The 20,546-nt window shown below is 38.9% G+C and overlaps 1 protein-coding gene across 17 annotated transcripts in view; it reads right to left on the bottom strand.

Annotated features, from left to right (window-relative positions):
* ADGRL2 (adhesion G protein-coupled receptor L2) overlaps nt 1-20,546 on the bottom strand; it is a 309,215-nt gene that overhangs the window by 67,548 nt on the left and 221,121 nt on the right. For all 17 annotated transcript variants that reach the window (XM_039727088.1, XM_039727105.1, XM_039727087.1 and 14 more), the window contains one exon: nt 3,078-3,291. In XM_039727088.1, coding sequence (XP_039583022.1) covers nt 3,078-3,291 — 214 coding nt within the window. The remainder of the gene's footprint in view (nt 1-3,077; nt 3,292-20,546) is intronic.

Genomic DNA, 20,546 nt, shown 5'->3' with positions numbered 1-20,546 from the left:
ATGCTACTTGCTCACCAAATATTCCAGAAATTAGCTTATTTCTGTACTGAACTGCAGCATGTGGTAGAATCTCTCAAACTTGATGGTATGCAAACGCTGGGGTTAATTATCAGAGAAGTGTGAAAGAGGAGAAGGATTTTCTAAAGGTCTACACTCCTTCTTCAAAGCTTTAATTTCAACCGTGCCAGTCTGAAGTTTACATAGAATCTAAATACATCTGAAAGACTTTATTCTGGAATAATTGGGATGCAATTTCAATCAGGGACTAAAAATTTAATAACTACTTTACAGAGGTAAAAGCAAAGCAATGAAGTCATTAGTGTTCTAGTCAGGCTTCCTAGGAACGCATTAAGTTAAAAATCTTTTGAGAACTGCTGAAAAGAAAGAATAGGGTGAGGTAGAAAAGATTAAGTAGCAGCTCATTCTGAGAAAGAGGAGCTGATGCATCAGTGGACACTGGCAAGGTCTGTGTGCTACTATCTCAAATTCTCTGGAAGGGGAGCAGGGCACGTGATTACATGCCTTTGTGTTAAACTGGAAACCTCATCTTATTTTTCAATCTTCAGATTTCACAGTATTGATCTCATTAAGCAAGTGTTTTCACCTTGTAATTGCAGAAAATGTAGTTGCTCTGCAAAAGCTGTGGATTAATGTTGCAAATGAATAATGAGCACTTAATAAATGCTGCAGAACTACATTTAACTGTATCTCTAAACCGAATTGAGTGCTCAAATGCAGTGGTAACACAGTTGACTGAAGTGATAAAAACAGGTTCTTAAAAGGAAACAGTGCAAGATGTAAAGTAGAAATATAGAAACTATTGCTGTTTATTTCTAAAGGTAGAGAAGATTTCATTGGCATCAAAAGCTCTAACCAATTAAATGAAAAGGAAAACCAATGAACCTGTTAGTCCTTCAGGTTAGATTTTTCTATGCAATTGCTGCCATCAAAATACAGCTGATGTGTTACTTTTATATATCAGATCAAGGACATGTGCTGAGTACCAAACAACAATTTGCCTGAGACAACAAAAAATTTCAATCACCAATGCAGTTACAAATAAATGAGGTATAAGAACTTTTAATATTTCATAAGAAGTTTGCAACATTCTTCTATGCTTGCAATATAGCACATTCTAAAATTGAGCAATTTTGGAAAAAAATAAGCAAGAGATATCTTTTCTACTTAATGACAGGATCTAAGAAATAAAACTATGAAAGCAAACTTCAAATTGGTATAAATGTCAGACAAAAATAGAAAGCAAAGTGTCAAATGATCTTTGCCATTTGTTCAGACAAAAAAAAAGAGAACAAAAACTAAAAACACTTTGAGCATAGATAATCTGAACCAATGTCCTACATGTGATTACAATTTTATTTTAATGTTGAACAAAGTATAAGAGTAGAAGATGGGGGAAGTGTAAAAATGCACTTTGCTATCATATTTTTACAGCTGATTAACTGAGAGGGAAAGACTGAAATTTCAGCTTTTCAGTAACAGTCTGATGTCTCTTCAGCAAGATTGTGCCTCTATATTTGTCTCTCACTACCCTAATCTGTATATTTGCAGTGAACATAAGGAAGACTTTGATCAAAACACAACATGCATTTTACACAACAAGGAAGTCTACAGAGCGGCACTACATTTACAAAAGCAATTGAAGGTGGTTTCAAAGGGAGTTGACAGATTAGAGGATGATGACACTGCTGCTGCAGTCTCGATGGAAATCTGGCTTGATCTAATTAACAACTACGAAGTCAAACCACAAGAAGATAATTCAAACATGATTTAAAGAAGTTATATTACCTTTTTAACAGTGTAGCGATGGAGCCTTTCCCTTACTGATCAAGCAACAAGCCACAGGTTCAACACAGAACAAGAAATAAAAGACCTGATATCCTCAATTTACCTCCAGCATTTGAAATTGATGTCTGATATACAGCCCAAATATTTGACTACAGAAGTAAAAAACATCTGCATGTTTGTATAAAAATGATGAAAAATTGTAAGAGTCCCACCCATGACAACTTAAGTGAATCAGTAAATCAAAATGGAAGGCTGTTTTTAAGAGGTGACCATGGGACTAAGTGTTACCATGTTCAAACAGAACAGAGGAAATGGAGCACAGAAGACAGGACAACTTGCATATTTCATTTGACACATCTGTGTACAGGCACCAGAAAGCTTCCAGGTTATTCCCATTCCCTTTTTATTCAGATTCCTCACCCCAGGAAAAGATACTGAGAGGAAAACTTCCAACCAATCCTGAACTCATTCAGGCTTTTAGTTTAAGCCGGTAGCAGTGCCAGTGACTTATTTGTGCTGACATTTCCACAACTGTCTAGTAGTAGGTGACTGTGCTGCCCATATACAGCTTTTAGCACAGGACTTTCTGTGAATCTGAGCTCTCATGCACCTTTTGTAATAAAAATGCTTTTATTGGCAGTTGGGGACATGATTTAGAGGTGGAATTGGCAGCACAAGGCTAATGGTTGGTTTCAATGAACTTAAAAAGTCTTTTTCAACCTAAATGACTTTATGATTCTTGGTTGGTCCGTCTGTCTCCTCTGAATGTCAAGAACTATCTTGTACTTGTATGCACATGTATGCTCGTACACACATGTATAATGACATATAATCATCCTGACATGCAATCATTTGCATGCCAGGATGACATTTTCATGGAGGGACATGACATTTTCCATTGGAGGGAACTACTATTAGGAACTATGGCAGGGATTTACTGCATTTACTGAAAAATACAGCAGCCATTTGGAACAATTCTCAGGGCTATTTGACCCCCTGAAAGACAAGGACAGGGAATCTCCAAGTAAGAGCACAGTTTCATTCTCCTTGAAGTTCTCTTTCTGCTTTTTAATGCTTGTTTACAGAAGTAAAAAAAACCCCAAACCTCTAATTACAACTGGTAGCTTCTATTTCCTTTAAATAGATAGAAACAATCTACTTGAATAGCAAAGTGGCAATCACAGCTCAACACTTCTACAGCATACACCTCTCTCTGTATTAATGCAGATATTTTTCCTCGTTAGTCCTCACCACAATTTGTGTATTTTTACCTTTGTGTCATAATTTTGTAGGCGTCTGGAAGGAAGCATTCTGTGTTCTCCATCTGGAAAGGGTCAGCATCACAGATCTTGTCGTCTGTCCGTCCGTAGTTGGCACTTTCTATCATGATGACATCGCTGCCTGGACACCGCAGGTCGATGGAGTAGCCTTCGCAGGAGAGCTCCCTCCTCACCAAACCAAATGGTAGGGCTGCTCGGCTGAAACCTTGGGAAAAACAACAAGGACAAAATGGGCTTGAGCCTGAAGGACACACTGAACTGGACTATTCCTTTTCTGCCACATAAACACCAATTCTCGTGTGCTAAAGGAAGTGCACCTTTACACAGTTTGACCTGGTACCATGTTAAGTGAGGCATCTTTCATGGAACTGTTACATCCCTACACCACGGCTGCTGTGTCCTTAATCTGGGAAAAGAGGAAATTCCTTTTCACTGCTTCTAATCCTGGGCAGGGCAGACAGTGGAGCCTGTCTGCATGGCTACACTGCACGTTCCAGTTTCCACCTCTTTTCTCTCTGCTTCTGTCTCCAGTCCTTGGGCACAGTCAGACAGGCTGTGTCTGGAAGCAGGAAGCAGCAGAGCAGGCAGGATTTGCAGAAGTGATTTAAAAAAAACCCAAAACAACAAAACAATAAAACCACAAAAAAGCCCAAAGCTGTAGTTCCAACTTCCAGCTTCATTAGTCTTTTTTACTTTGTCTCTCCCTTTCTCCAGGAAGAGCTGGTTACTTTTGCTTAAGTATTTTGTGACCTCAGCATGGACATGATCCAAATATACACGCTGACACTTCACCTAGTTAAACTCCACTGCTCGTTACGGTGTCTTCTACATGAATTTAACTACATACAGGTAGGATTTTAAAACAAATACAGACATTAGCACTACCAAAAATCACATATGTGTACTGCATAAAACCTCCTAATCTCTCACAAAAATTAAAATTATATTAATTTTAATTTTTAACATGTTTTTTTCTGCTTAACAGAATTCCTAAAAATAAGTAACTTCTCCAATCAAGCAGTATAAAATATTTTTTTTACTAAAATACATCAGAATAAGAGTATCCGCATGCTACAGTTTCTTGTGCACAGTTACTGATGGATTATTATTAAACAGTATTTTTGTTTCTTACAAAATTGTGTGACTTTTGGAAAACAAGCTGGGCAATATGGTGGTGTTAAAAACCTATTTCTTTAAAATAGTAAATTCTGAATTTTCAGGAGAACTTCCTATTTTTTTTAAATTCCTTCATAATACAGTAACACAAGGCCATTGATATTTCTGTGCAGGCTGTTGGAGACTACTGTGACAGCACAGAGAAATAGCTGCTAAGTATGGATAGTTGGAGCTCTCTGGCTTTTTGAAAGTGAAGAAAATAAACTTTTCTTAAAAAATATGATGCACTGGAAGAAGCAAGGAAGCAAGCACCTAAAAAAATCAAGAACAACTTGAGATAACCCCTTGATAGTAAATTTTCCCATGAACCAGAGGCTGTAACTTTTTCTATTGAATTCTGTATATTAAAACTCCTACTACATACAGATGATTATCTGTTTAGACAGCAAAAGTTTTTTATAATGATCACACTAGTAAAAGGATGTGGCTCCCTGGCATGAACTTGCCCAGCCACAAGGAGAACAGTTGGCCAGAGCCCAGTGGCCATGCCTTTGTATTTGTGGAACCATATCCTTCGGGAAACCAGTACTGTTATTTGGCCAGTACGCTTCAGTATTTGTTAATCAGGGAAGGAGTCAGTGCTGTGGAAAGCGTCAAGTTCCACCTCAGATTCACTCCTGGCCCTCAGTGTGGCTGCACATACCATGAGCAATGACAAACACTATGATTACAGGCTTGCTGAGGTGTCACGGGCTGAGAGCTGGAAAGAGCTAGAACACAAATCCATCACATTCATACCCTGCACGTTCCTCCCGTTCAGCAAACTAATACAATGAAGACAGAAGTCACTCACAGCTCAGGGAGGGTGTGAAACGGGAACAGGGAGGGGTACCTGCAGAGTCCCCACCACACATGAATACAGCAACTCCTTGGATCAATTACCATCACAACAGCCAAGGTGGGACCAAATATGATGCTGCCATTCCTATATCCAACTACTCCTGTCAAATCTAATGCCATCCCCAGGAAGCTCATCCCTCCAGCTGGCAGCAATGGTGCCTGTATCTCCTGCACCCAGCCGGGATTCCATGGCCTGCAGCACCACCATGGCCTGGCTGGGGGAATCCACCCCTCCCAAACCTTTTGAGTTTCCATCAGCAAGAAGGGGAACAGCACCTACAGCTGTCCAAAGAGGTGCTTGCACCAGGGCAGGAGGGTACAGCTGCTGAAGTGTCAGTGGCTTCATGTGCAGCAGCAGCTCAGGATGGTTATGGGGCCAGGGCTGACAAAGCCACACACAGCCCCCTGGGACCAGCACTGACCCTTACTGTGGATCCTGCAGCACAGGCTCCACATCTGCTAGGAAACACTCTGAATTCAAACACAAGACTTCTGCAGTTATGCTACAGAGAAATCAGCAGCCTGCAAATCTTACTTCATCATCTACGGCAACTGCTATAATGACACTGAATGTGTTTTATCCTGCAGTTTTTCCCCCTGCAGGCATCCACAAGAAGTTCTGTATCAGGACAAACATTAAAAATATTAGAGCAAGGTTAGATCACTTTGCAGGCAACAGAGGACACACCTGAAATTGCTACGTAGGTGTTACATTGCAAAAGCAGCAAGCAATAAAGCAAAACAATGCAGTGTGTGTTAGGTGGGAATGCTGCTCTAAGGAATCTCTGTGGTGCAGAAAGAATTTTAACTAATAAAATAAATAAATTCAAAGTCCACTAGCAGATCTGCTATGATCTTTATGCTGAAGCTTTATTTGTAATTTTTCCTATCACCAAAGAAAAAATAAATATATCAACAAGCAAAGTGTAATTCAATCCATCTTGCAATCCTGACAATAGAAGAAAGAACTTGTGGGAGGCCCTGTAAGCGAAAAATCAATATTGCAGCTTTGTGCCGTGCAAATGTGAATACTGCCAAATAGCAGTGCTTAGGGTAAAATGAACTGTTTTGCTCCATTTTCTCCTCTCTGAACAAATGATTTTGAAAGGACAGTTTTTTTTGTTTGTTTTTTTTTTTTTTTTGGAGCTATAAAACGTCAAGCAATAACTCCCTGCGCTTTAGGCAAGTGATTGGAATAAATACCTCTTGGCAACAGGTGCAGTGACTTAGGACTGAAATTCATTTACATTCAGGAGATAATTCCCGATAAACAGATGCACTGCCACGGGATGGAAGTGTGAACAACTGGCATCTGAATGCTTCAGCATCATTCCAGAGTTTTTTAGACGTAAGTATGTGGCTCTGTCAATAATTACTGTTGTCACCAGTAACTTTGTATCTCCAATGCAATTCCGCATGAGTATTCCCAACACTGTATTTTCTTAAACCTGCTGCTTGCCTTACCGAACCTCCAACAAACCCACTTTGTTTGGCTGTCCTCCGGCAGCTGAAATCAACATTCCTCCTCTTCCTGCTAATTGCTTCGAGGCAAACTGTGCCCTGGATGACACCGCTCCTGCTGTCTGCCGCCCAAAATGCTCCCCGATTGCAGAGGCCTTTTGGTGCCTGGGCTGGGACTTCCAGCACAACCTAAACATTAACTCAAATAAGCGTCTATTACCTAATGCAACATATGCTGTCTCTGATTCACTCATGCTTGTGTATATTAATCAGTGTTGTATGCCAGTTTTTAATTTATTTTTTCTTTTTGATGGAAGAAGATTAACACCTAATGAGAAAAAAAAAAACATTGTTTCTGTCCTGCTGACCGTTTTGATTATAGAAAAGCTTCCTGGCAAACATATGTTTCCTGCACATTTTATCTGCTCACAAATTAGTTGAGTGCAGGTTCTTTATTGAAGGAGCAAATAAACTGCTTTTGTGAAATCTCATTTCTAAGTAAAAAAGGTAGAGGGGGTGTTTAGTGGCAATATACATTCTTTAATTCTTTATTGATCAATCCATGTAAGAAAGACAAACTGAAAGGAAAAAGCAAAATTTCTCCTCTGGTATTTTAGTCTATAAAATGAAAAGTACAAGTCCTGTACAAGAACCATAATTCAGAATCATGTTTCAGAAATGTGGTAAATTCAAATCTGGCTAAAAATTTTTAATTTAAGTTTGCAAAGCCTTATTTACCATTCCACTGCTAAATTCCATTGGTTCCTTCAGAAAAACTATTTCTCTTTACAAAGATAACCTAAATTTGTCAAAGTGCAAAGAAAAGTTAATAATTCACAGCATCCTGCCCACTAGCACACCATCTTTTTGAGCTGTCAATAATAAGAGAGTGCGCTAAGTTTGGTAGATAAAAGCAAAAAGGCACCACCACATTTGAATGTTCATCGAATACAGAGGAAAAACAGTGGAATGTAAACAGGCTAACATCAGTACTCGACATCAGAAGCAAGGAACCTTTGATTAAAACTTAAAGCACAGAGAAAGTCAACATGGAAGTATAAAATTTTTTCAAAGAATGAAGATACTGGAAGAACTGAGAATCCAAAACAAATCTCTGCAGAAATAGCTATATATGTCTCTGTGAGCAAGGAAATACTGCTTCTTGTGTTATTTGGCTGTAACAGAAAGGTCTTTTGAAAAGAGCACATCTTTTCAAACAGAATGTTTACAGTTGTCTCTTTCACAATCTCTTTTATTTTACCATATCATGCAACACGATGATTTAAGTTCTACACTAGATGAAGTGATGTGTCCTGGGCAGCATTTCAATAATATATGTTTAACAAATGCAAAGCCCAATGAAAACCGTGCTGAGAATCCTCTCCCTCTCCACTGAAGTGCATACATGCACACACGGGAGGGTGCACGAAGACAGCTGAACACACTTTGCCATCTGAAAATCATGCAAATGCTCAACATGGGCGCCTCAAAGCTTTTGTAATTCCTCAGACAAGTCTCAGCATCCTGCAGTTTCTAAAGAATCCCATGAACTCTGTCAAGGAAGACTTTTCTCCCCGTCTCTCAGCACTGTATATATTTCACACAGACAAGCATGTTATTTTGTTAAACAGCTTTTAAATTATCCAACCCTGGTCAACAGAACGTTACCAACTACTACAAAAGACAGAGGCAATTTAAATGACAACTGTGCTTTCTCATTCCATCTTTGAAGGAAAAAGTCATTCTGGCAAGCATGTCTATTAAAAGATTACTTTGGCACAGTAAGAGCTTCTGACAGTGCACAGAGGTCTGGAGTTCACAGCACTCGGCTCCTCTTTCAGGGAAACCCAGCAGCCGTGCACAGGCAGCCTGTGCTGCAGCCCAGCACACAAAACCCCACTGTTCAGTCAGGGTCAAATTAGGCAGGAAGTGATCATTTCAAAAATATCCTCCTACAGCTGGATTCTCTACCATTTCATGTATATACTCCTTCTTGTCAATTCAGATGCGGAATGGAGCAGACATCGGGAGAAAAGGGGTTTTTTACTAAAGGAAAACTATTTTCTACTAAGAGACACCTCCCTTATTTTTTTTAAACTCATTCATAAAAATGGGATTATCTCAAAACAAAGTACATGAAAGTAGCTCATTATTTGAACTTTAACAGAGACACAGAGTCCTAAGGAACAGACCTGACCATTTAAATTACACTGAAGCCAGGCAACTTCTTCACTGAATAAATGAGCTGTGAGAGGAGATTCTTAATACTGGTTTCTAGAATTCTGCTTCTCAGACATTTCATATTTCAATTGCATAACTAAAGTCTGGAAGCCCGTCTCTTACTAAATGGAAATATGATTTCCTATCAATAAAAGCTTTTAAAAATATTAAGTAACTAGTGAAGGCTTTTTATAGTATTTCTTTACATTTTATTTGAGCATGATTTGGCCTTTAAAAAAAAATTTTAAAAATCTTTGACAAGTTTTAATGTTTTTCAAGATTCAGTGTGAGCAGCAAAATTAAAACTGCATGTAATTTTCTGTAATTATACACTTAATATTCAGTATACATAAACATAAAGTACATATGTCTGCTTAATGAGATTCAGGAGAGAAGCCAGAGTTACACCCTCTGACTCACACCAGGATGGGTCCTGCCTTCCAGGTTCACTGAAACTTATTACAATTTTCCTTCTATGTTTTCAGTCTCCATGCAATTCTCAAATATAACCCTATGAGGCTCTCTTCAGCAAAAAAAAAAAAAAGAAAGTCAGGGCTTACCTACTTTCTGCACCTTGTTAAATGATTCAGCAAAACCTAAAGTGAGCAGCAGCATCTCAGCCTTTTAATCTAACAGCGTCGATCCTTCCTGTGTACTGCTGGCAAGGATCTCATTTAAATTCTCCTAAACAGCTCTCACCCCTCATTCAGAAGGGCAAGAATGTGTCTCCCTGAGCCAGCAGAATTAAAGGGCTTTTTTTGATTGTGTTTTTGTTAGGCTTTGGGTGTGTGTGGGGAGAGTGTGTGCACTTACATAGCAGGAGAGAACAGAGGGCAGGGATGAGTGCTACACCGAGAGAGCTGCAGACCACAGTCCTTCAGTCACCTGGAACAAGAACAGGCAGGCTGCAGCCATGCACACATCCCCCTGCTAGCCCAATACGTTTGGGCCCTACTCGGAAGGAATCACCACTACGGGAAAAGAGATAGTTTGGTCTTCGTGCCCATTTAATCCTTCACCTGCCTGCTGAGGCTGCCATTAGAGTGCTAATTAATGCTAAACTGTGAAAATGGGCTTCTGCACTTTGAATCCAGCCACACTGAAACTGGAGAGAAACCACTAATTCCTTTAATGAAAGTCACCAAACCAGAGCCTGGTTCCTGGCAGCATTTTAGCAATGCCTACATATGGCAGATGGAAACCATGTGATCTAAACATGAAAGTCTAAATATCTAATGTAAAAATACGTGTTCTTCAGTTCTCACTGAGCACCACATTGTATTCTCGTATGCATGCACCTTTCCCATCCCTTCCAGTGGTGCTGTATGCATGAGAGCAAAACTTTGCCCTCTTGATCTAAAATTATCCCTGTTTAAAACAGTATTCATCTGCCAATGATATTTCTTTTCTTTTGCCAGCCAGATGTCTGTTCTCAGGCTTCAAGAATCTCCTTCCTTTTTTCCTTCACATCATACACACTTGATCCTCTGCCAGCTCACAAAAAGCACTCTACCCTTTTCTTTCTTGCCATTAAATACATTGCATCTTCAAAATTTCTCTAGGCAAGTAAGTCCCATGGTCTTTGTAAACCTGCCCTCCTGAAGGTTATCTCCAGTTTACCTACTGTGAACTCTCTGAGCACACCACCTGTCAGGAAGGAGAAGCTTCTGAATCAGAAACAACCTCTTAAAAAGGGAGGTAAGACACACAAAGGCTGATGTGTCAGAAATATTGTGTTAACAGGATTTCCCGTTGAATTATTTCCTCTGCACAGGATACTGGTAGCAGAATAAAAATAAATATTCTTTTATTTTCTATAAAAGTGTATCTTGACAACAATTTATATTTCCAGTTATTGCAATCATTTTTTGATTGGAAAACATGTGTTAAGGAGGGGCAGAGGAAGAGGAAGAAAGGGGAATTTCCATCATCAGTATTCAGAGTGGCCAGCTGACAAAAGAACTATTTTCTTCCCTTCGTTAAGAAACCCAAAGCCTTGTCACCTCAGAGACTGACAGAAGCCACCGCAGAGATGTATAATTTCCTTGGGAATATGTGCATTGGTGGAAGCCAAATCATCCCAGCAGGTGACATGCTGGGTGCTAATAATAACCCTTACTGTCCTGTGTACACTGCCTTCTTAGCAGGCTACACCCTAACCTATGTAAGAAAGTAAAACATTTAATCTGACTAAGATACCTGACAATTCTGGCTCATTTTAAATAAGACATTATTCTACAGTTGCCAGAGTTTAAAATACCAAATGCAACTCTAGTGGTGAAAAAATAATAGATTTAATTATTGTACAATTGCTACCACATGGCAATACTTGAGATCACAACTGCAAACTTAAAAATGGGGCATTTTCTTGTTTACAAACAGAATTATATATACACCAGAAATGGAATCAAGAAACGATATAAGAGTTCACATACTCTCTTTTGTTTCAGTAAAATGATGGGGTGGAGTCAATTGTCACAGTATAATTTATAGTGGAAAAGTTATGTGGTTAATTTTAATGATGGCAAGCTGCTTAAGAGTGCTTATGAGCATGCAAATAGCATAGCAACCCCCTTCTTGTAAGTATAGCTTCAGAAACATTTCAGAGAACTCAGGGGTAGAAAGTAGAACCCTTGGAAACATAAAGGCAGGGATCCTGCAGATGAAATCAAAATATACAGTCATACCTTTTGAAAACAAGAAGGGCCATGTGATGAATGTACTTTAAGGTAAATGTGCCATCACTTTAAATGTTCCCATAAGTAGATACAAGACAAGAGCAGCATGCAATCTTGAAAAATACCTGTCAGAGTGAAAGGCTTTCTTCCTGACCTTACCTTCTATGAAATATTTGTGGATTTTAAAAATATTATTATAGAGAGGAGAGGGATGTACCACACAGCTTTTACAATGTACTTAATGTTCTGGCACATTCTGTGAATCATGAAATAATTCTACATACACACTTAAGAAAATCCTCTGAATAATAAATTTCATGAAGAAAGGAAAACGATTTCATTTTTTGTAAACAACGAGGTAATTTAAAAACTCCTAAGGAATATGTGCAGTTCTGACATGCTCCCTGGGCAGCAGGGAGTAAGAATGGCAACACAGGTACCATTTCCAGAGTAAATAAATGAAACAGGCACTTTTCCACCCATCAAACTGCTGTTAATCACCTGTAAAGGAACTGCATATCCATATGCCTCATTACAAACATGAAAAACAGGGGAGATAAAGGGATAGGATAATTAATTTCCACCTGGAATCAAATTCAGGGCTTCTGAGTTTGAATTCCGGTTTTCAGTCCTGAAATTTGTGTCTTCCTCACCAACCATCACAATATGTATGGCAAGAATGCTTTCAGCTTTTAGAGAACCAGCTAATGAAGTTTCAAATGAAATAAATGAAAAATCAGGATTCCTGAAATCTCTGAGTACTAAGACAGTAGCTAAGCAATTTTCCATTATTGTGTGTAAGAGCTCCATATTTAATACTATTTCTATTAGAAAGTAACAAGAGGGATGAACAGGCACTGCAGCACAACACAAAAAGGGAAATTTTGCATTTGCTGATTACTTTAATTTAGAAGCACACATCTAATAGCTGAAAGACTGTTTCCAAAGCTCTGCATTGATCTTAATGCAATCCATAATGAAGGCAAGGGCTAGGAAAGCTCTGCACCACACCCAGGAAAAAAATCACTCTTAGGTGCTCAAATAGAAACTCAAAACTAGCAAGATAGAAGTGCTGCACCATTACTATAGATGTGAAAGGTAATTTTCTCAGTAATTAATCTGCATGGTGCTTCACTGTCCCAGGTCAGAGTTTTCTTTTTAAAAAATCTTTCCCCACGTATTTAAAGCAAGTATCTCAGGAGACAGCTGTGAAGTATAGAAGATCTGATTGCTCCACTTTTTTCCACACCACCTAAAGTGAGGCTTTGCTACTGACAGCACGGTGCTCTCCTGATCCATCACTGAGGTGTACCAAGAGGCAGTGGGATGCTGGCAGTCCGAGGGGAGGGATGGCTCCAGAGCTCACTGCGGGGCTGTGGGCAGCACCTGGGTGCCCAGAGCTGAGCACACCCAGGGCACTCCGCCCGCCCAGCTCTCTGCACTGCTGCTGCCTTCTGCAGCGGTGAGTGCTCTTCATCAAGGTAATTTCCATTTCGAGCTCAGAGCGTGATCAAAGTGGCCATTATGGCAGCGTAATTGAGGAGGGAATTGTTAATCTGCTGGGGATGCCAAGGAGGGAAGGAGAAGGTTAGGGGTGTCCACAGGCGGCAGGAATGAGCAGGTGTTAGGGTAACTATTTAAATTAGGCATCCTGACACAATCATTTATAACAGGGGCTTTAGACTCCCTGGAAGGCACTACAGCTGGATATCCTATCTATTCTACTCAGTAAGCAAATAGCATTTCTTTTGGTCCAAACAGTGACTTTAGTAAGTCTGCAGTACTGCAAAGTGAGCTGCATTTAATTAAACTATTCTCTGCAACTTAAACAATGCCATAGTACTACTGCAGTGCCTTTTCTATCTCTGCCACTGCTGAATTTGACCTCCAAATCCTTACTGGGATTCAGCAATGTGTGGCCCGCTTTATCTTTAAATATACAATAAAGGCAATGTTTGAGCTCCAAAACCAAAAGGAACCCTATTTTCCACAACACTTTTCACATACACAGCCCTCTAGAAGACTACAAGGGCACATTGCAAATCAAATGCAAAATGCAGAAATAGTATTATCTCCCACTGAATTGCTGTCATCTCTGAAGGATGTGTTGAGATCCAACATTATACAACTCTTCATAGTAGCAATTTTGTAATATTTTACCTACTTGAAAATAATAGGGAATTTTAGGTAAGCAGAATCTTAATTACCTCAATTAAGTTCTCATCCTGCATCACTAATATCATTGGGAGCTTTGTCATTAACCTCAGTGAGTGCAGGACAGATTCTTTAGAATTTAACCTGGATACTCAATATTCTTGTTCTAATGAAAAATGCATTAATGAGCTTCATTAGACTACTCAATTTTAAAGAAGCATCTTCCCTCAACAGTCAGCCTCCCCCAACAGCCTAATGGGACACCAGTGCATGAGTGAGCCAGAACCTGACACAAAGAGTGTTTAGGTCACTGTAAGTCTTTTATTGACTCAGTGAGCTTCATGTCCAGCCCACCATGGGAAGAGCAACACCTATTGACTCACTTCAGGAACTCCCTGAGGTGGAGATGCTAAAACGTGTATACACTTTGGTACAGCTGAAAGACTGCATGCAGTGAAATAAACACAATTAAACCAAGAAGTCCTCCCTATAATTAAAAAATGACACAAGTTTTCTACATAGTCTGCACAGAGGATCCTCAATGCATTTCAAACACTACCTTTTTTCCAGTCATCTACTGGGACACATTATGGCAAAACCAGTGATCTTCTGTGACCTTCATTTTATTTTATTAAATGCAGCAGACTCCTCATGCTGAATATGAAATAAAAAATATGCAACCCAGGAAAGTACTTTGAGAAAAAATGCCCTTTAGAAGACCCAATTTCAATCTTGATGTATAATGATACAAATTTGCCAGTGACATTTAAATAAAAATCTCTATTATTTATATTATTGTGTTCAGACTTCTATTCTGCATTACTAAATTTAGAACAGGCACTGAAGATCACTATTCAGTCAATGTTTTATAAACATGGGAAATACAATTTCAATAAATATTTGAAATACATCTCAAGTTAGAAAAGACTAGCTGTACTCCCCAACTTTGGACACAATTTAGGAGATATTTTCCTTTTCAAATAGCTATCCACCTGGTAGTAGAAAAAGCTCCCAAGTATCAAAATGCACTTTGTTTACACAACAGTGACTGATGTATTGCTAATAAAGCTTTCAAGGAGAAAATAATGTGAGTTGCCCGAGCAAGGGAAACTGACACTAGCAGATATTTTATCTTTCCCATAGCTCTAAGGACAATTGAAAAGTATCACTTGTTGCAGTCCCTTGAAAAACTGGGTGGGGGGAGAAGGTTAGGAGGTCTAGTATTCCTGCTAATAAGTGCAGATTAACAACTCACCACCCAACATAACATCTACTGAATTTCAGTTATCTGCTGTCTGAGTAACCTGCCCAATATTCCAAATGCTAAACACAGAGCCAAATTTGTAGCTGGTTTAGAGCCACATCAAGGTGGGATAGGTGTAGCTGGTCATAGCAATAATGTGGGGTTATTCAAATTTGGAAGGGAGGGGACTTACGGAAATCCTTCTCCCTAATTAAATCAGAGAATGAGAGTTTGAAGTGGTAAATAATAAATCACAAAGAATCCTCAATCTGGTTGTCAAGGAAACCAGTATGCCTCTGCCATAATTGCTGTGAGCCCAATCTTGCCCTTTTTGACATCAAGCCTTATCATGCATTCTGGTCAGAGACTGAGGAAGTGGCTTTTCTATTCCTCTCAGGCAGAGCTCGGGCTCGCCGGAGCGGGGCCGCACACGCGGGCGGCTCTCGGCGCCATCCGTCCCCTGCCTGCAGACAGGGATGGGGATGGGGACGGACCAGGGAGCGCCAGCACAGCCCCATCAAGTCCTCACTGAGACACGGGACAGCCAGTCCCAGCCAGACAGACACTGCCGTGCAATGCCACAGCTGTGTTTACTAGGAAGGCATTCCTGATTGACTGGTGCTAGCATCTTCAGCCTGGTCATCACAGCCTATCACAAGTCCCAGGTATTTCCAGCTCCCCTATGCTCTTACTCCCTTAAGCACTTCTGGAAACAGGAATCAGCCATTCATTTCACTCATGGACATGTAAGATACTTATAAAAGAGATGAAGAGGGAAAGGGAAGTACAAGACAAATAAGCTTTCAAAAGCACAACAAAATAGATTAAAAATTGACTCCATGCCAAGTCATTCAGATAGCTCAATGCATCATTGTCTTTTTCCTCTGCGATGATAATTACCTTCTATAAACATATCCAAACTTGTTTTTTCCTTCTGTTTCTGGTGTAATCACACATGGCCACTGGACAAGCACCAAACTTTGAGCATAAGCAATTCTCAGTGCTGCAACATCAGGAAAGCCAAAAAAGGAGGATAACTATATTAGTGTCTCTATCTCATCCTTCAAGAAATCCTGAAGCAGATTTCAGAGGAAGTATCTTCAAAGTAAGGAAATAGGAGGAGCAATGGGCAAGTACATTATGTTCCCAGCTGACTTTAAGGAAAAGAAAATCTAGAGACAGACAGAAGAATTGTGAGAATGAAAAAAACCTATAAAAACTCCTTTTAATAACAACAGAGAGAAAAAGATTACCAGAAAAAATTCCTGTAGATTCTTTGAATCTTCTGCAACTAGTTGACTGGCTCCTTGTTGTTTTACCAATGGATAAATCTTTTCATTCCTAATGTGTTACAAGCAAAAACCACTAAAACCATTTCCCTAAATATATTTTTATAAATTTAATGTTAGCAAAACATGTTAAAAGTAGTAAAACTGATACACCCTTGTGATTTTACACCATTCTAACGATCTTCATTTCTTTCAGTTTATAAAGAATGTAAAAGATTCAGCTCAGGATCCAAGTTTCAATGGGACACTGGGGATATTCACTGCATAATTCCAAATCTTCATTTCGACACCACACTTGGGTAAAGGCAATTTACTGATTTATTTTTATCCATTTTTACTGAAAGGGGTGTGCTAACAGCATTTTCCTCTGTCTGCTCAGCTACTACTCAGAGACGGCTCTTTAGTTTTACTGACTCTAACAACTGGCATCTTTTTTATGTTAAGTTGGTAGATAAACCAAACATCTCAGCAAAACATATGGTGTGACACAATTTTTCTGCTGTAATATTCAACTACTCAAACATTAACTAAGGACATTGGTAAAATCCTTTGTGCAACAGATCTGTAGACATGCAGTGCATAAAAAGCAACAAATGTTTGTTCCACAGCAGGCTCAATCAAAGCAAACTAAACTCTCCTCCAAACCCAACCCAAATCCCTTCCATATTCTTCTTCCAAGGAAATATAATGCTGGTGTTTGGTAGCTAAGAGAGCTTGAATTCAACTTTGACCTTTGTTCCAAAACAATTGATTGCAGAATATCATGAGATAACTCAAGCTGAAGTGGATTCCTGCCTCGTCTTATATGCTCAAAATAGTCTTTAATCCAAATGCTTCTTACAGCTATAAAACTTAAATCACATATAGGAAGAATTATTCTTACATAATTTAAGAACTGAAGCCCCTCTAGTTGTCATCCCAGTTAAAAAGGTACAATTATGGATTAGTTACAACCAATTACAATAATGTACATTACTCTCTGTATGACTCTATATGCCTCTAAAACTTGATTGCCTTACCAGAAAAAAAGATAATAAAAGTTTCCATCAGAAAAGATAACACAAAAGTAAATGATTGAGCCATTTGAGTATAAATACATTCATTTGCAAAATATACATGTACATCCATCAGAAGAAAAACAGGCCTGTAGCTGATTTACAGATAATTTACTATGGCACACTCTTACTACTATTTCATTCTTATTTGAAAAATTAGTCTGGATTCCTGAGCACAATGACAGGAACCAGTTTATTTTTATGTCTCTCGCTAAATTTCAGTGATCTTGAACCTTTAGGGCTAAACATCTCTGACAATCTGTTTTTATCATCCAAGAGTTTCACATACTTCAAGATTCAAAGAATGGTGTCACTAACTTTCCCAGTGACATATCATGCTGGAAAAGGAGTTCAATATTACCCAGGACCTGCTCCATCATAATCCACTGTGAAAAAAATACCTCTGTCTCTTCTGTTGGTAGGAAGCCATAATAAGCTGATATTTCTCCTCTGAACAATCTTCCAGGTGGCCAATTTGATTTGTCAATTCTTTAGAATTTTTATGTCCTCTGAGCAGTATTCTATCCACTATCTTTTGTCTTCACCTTTTTGCTTAGGCTCCTGCAATTTTGAACAAAAGCTTTCAAACCTCTTATCCTCTATAACACTAAACTCTGGACTTCAATAAGCTTTGCTATTATGTGGGGAGTTTTTGCAGAGCATTATTGGCTCTTCTTCTGAATCCAACGTGCTACTTTCACCGTATGAACCGAAACAGAGGCAGTTTGTCCCGTAGCTGTGGGCACCAAGGGCATCCCACCTCTGTCTGTGCCAGCCTGCACCAGGCAGCAGTGGGATGCTGCTCCTGTGCTTCTGCAAACTTCAGCTCACTGCCTGCCCTTCAGACATCTCAAGAGCTGTGCTGCAGGGCTGAGCACTGCCTGCTGAGCACTGCTGGCTTTTGGAGGTTGGGCGTGGCACCACTAAGCTGTAGATAAGCAGTTTCTGAACAATTCTGAACTCAAATGCAATCTTAATATACCCCTGTACAGCTGAAGCATCCACAATCATATCCTGCTGTAGTTATGAAAAATGGTCATTAATTGTAATTGGCCTAAGCTACTTTTAGAGAAATTCTATCTCCAGGCTTCATCACCTATCTAAACAGCCTTTTTTTGCCAATGTGTCCTGCATTTCCTCACAGAATACCAACTATATTAGCAAAAAGGACTGGAACCAAAACAGGAATGAAAAATTAAAGGCTCTATGAAACAAACTAGTTGTGATGCTTATTTATAGGCAACTTATTTATAGTCTTTCTGGGAGAGTAAGAGGAGACTGAAACTCCCAAACAGCTAACCATAGCATTCCCTTTGTGAAAGTTACAAAACATTAACTTGAGGAAAAAGCTCTGCATGCAGGACAATGTTCCACTGTCTCTTTTCTTTCTTTCCCTGGTCCTGGTCCTTCTCCTCCCAGGTACCTGACAGGACTAGATACTGTTCACAATCCTCATTTGAAAACAAAAATGGTCTTGGTATCAGATTCAATAGAAAAACATCCTAGCTGCATGGGATAATTGATAATTTTACTATGGCTAATGATTTTGAAAGACAAAGCATTTCTCATTGTCATGACAATCCTGTCCACTTATAAATCAGAAACCCTTCAATTTAAAGTTCTGTTTTAGGCACTTCCTGTTAGCCTTTGGACACCAGATCTGTAACAGCCACAGGTGATGGCATATCAGAAGACAAAACAAGGGTTATTTCACCTCAGTAGCTAGTGAGAAGCTTTACCAGGCTTTTCCATCATCTTTCTTCACCTGTATAGCAATAAACCAGCCAGTGGAGCAGACAAAGGAGCTAAATTTGTGCAAGCCTTGCTCAGTAGGGCTGCTGGAACTAGGACACTGAAGAACATCAGAGTGGAGGCAGTTTTACCAAGAAAAAACAAATTTGGCACTAATATGAAATACCTGACAGTTTGGAGTCTAAAACTTGATCAGTTCTGAAGGTCTGTGCTTTATGAAAAGTAACCACTAAGACACCTGCAGAATAATTCAATGAACTGGAATCTTGGCTTCCTTTTTTTTTCTGAAAACACCACATTTTTTCTTAGGCTTGCCAACAGTTTGAACAAGTAGCCTTAGAGAGGTGTGATTTAGTAAACAAACATACAAAAAATTAACTTGTGAATTATAAGTACTTGAAATAGAATCTGCTGTGCCCACAATTCATATTAACATGGTAAGCTCTTACAGAATGCCTTTTCAAGGAAAGAAATATATTCCTTGTGTGTTCAAGTATAGAGCCATAAACCATATGAGACCCTATTTATTTCAAATTTCCCATGATGCCATTTACTCCAGCTTTTAACCTTTTATGTGACATTGAGCTATTTTACAATCATAAAATAGTAGGAAAAAACGACCTGTTAATTTGAAAGGGACACATTACAACATCTCTCCCCGGCACTATAATATTTTAATTTCTTTTTTTCAAGGGAAACCAGTTGGAAAGTGACCATCTGCTAGTCTCTTAGCACTATTCAAGCAAAGAAATGAACAAAATGTCCTCCTTTCCCAGAAAGAGCAGGACTATTAACTGAAAGGAATTTAAGATATTGTCATGTGAGTTTAACAGATTGATTAACAACAAAATTTAATCTCCATTTCTTAAATTATTGTTAAATTTACTGACTATAAGATGATGATATAAAACTGCTGCACATTGTACGATATCTAGAGCAGTATAAGAAATCTGAACCTTTCCAAGAAATAAATCAGTATTACCAAATTTCCTATGCAAATGGTGTTCTTCTATTTTGAGTGTTAAGCTAAATGCAAGCACACTTTACAAGTACAGTTCTATTTCTCACTTCAAAATACACAATGTGCTTTGGACACTGGGTAAGTTTTCAGTATCACTCTAAGGTTTTGAATATTTCAAAACAGTTGATAACGGCAGTGAAAGAGAAACTCGACAAGCTCTCCATGCTGATAAATATAGAACTTTTTGGATGAGTAGAGCTCAATGGAGCTGTAATCTTGGCTGGCACCTGTACATGATACTATAACACATACAGCTAGAACTGCAAGTTTGTGAGAATAAATTAAATTAAATTCACATTCACGTTAGCACTTTAAAAGATGTTGTCAGTACAACTTTGTATGCGCGCAAGCCACTGCACTTTTGAAAGTTTTACCCTTAATGTTTAGAATTCAAGCACACTGTCTCTAAGGGTTAGGAGACACACTGGCTGCATCTTAGTTGGCCTTTATCCACATTATTCACATCTGTACCTCCTCAACATGCCTAACTAAACTGCAAATTAGGCTGAAAATAAAGTAACTACACTTCAAATTGTTAAATTCTAAACGAGTTTATAGTATCTGAATTGTG

The sequence above is a fragment of the Passer montanus genome, unplaced genomic scaffold (genome assembly GCF_014805655.1).
Source record: "Passer montanus isolate IOZ18808 unplaced genomic scaffold, ASM1480565v1 scaffold60, whole genome shotgun sequence".
NCBI classification, from domain to species: Eukaryota; Metazoa; Chordata; class Aves; order Passeriformes; family Passeridae; genus Passer; species Passer montanus.
Note: the sequence above shows the minus strand (reverse complement) of the source record. Positions and strands in the feature narration are given on the sequence as shown.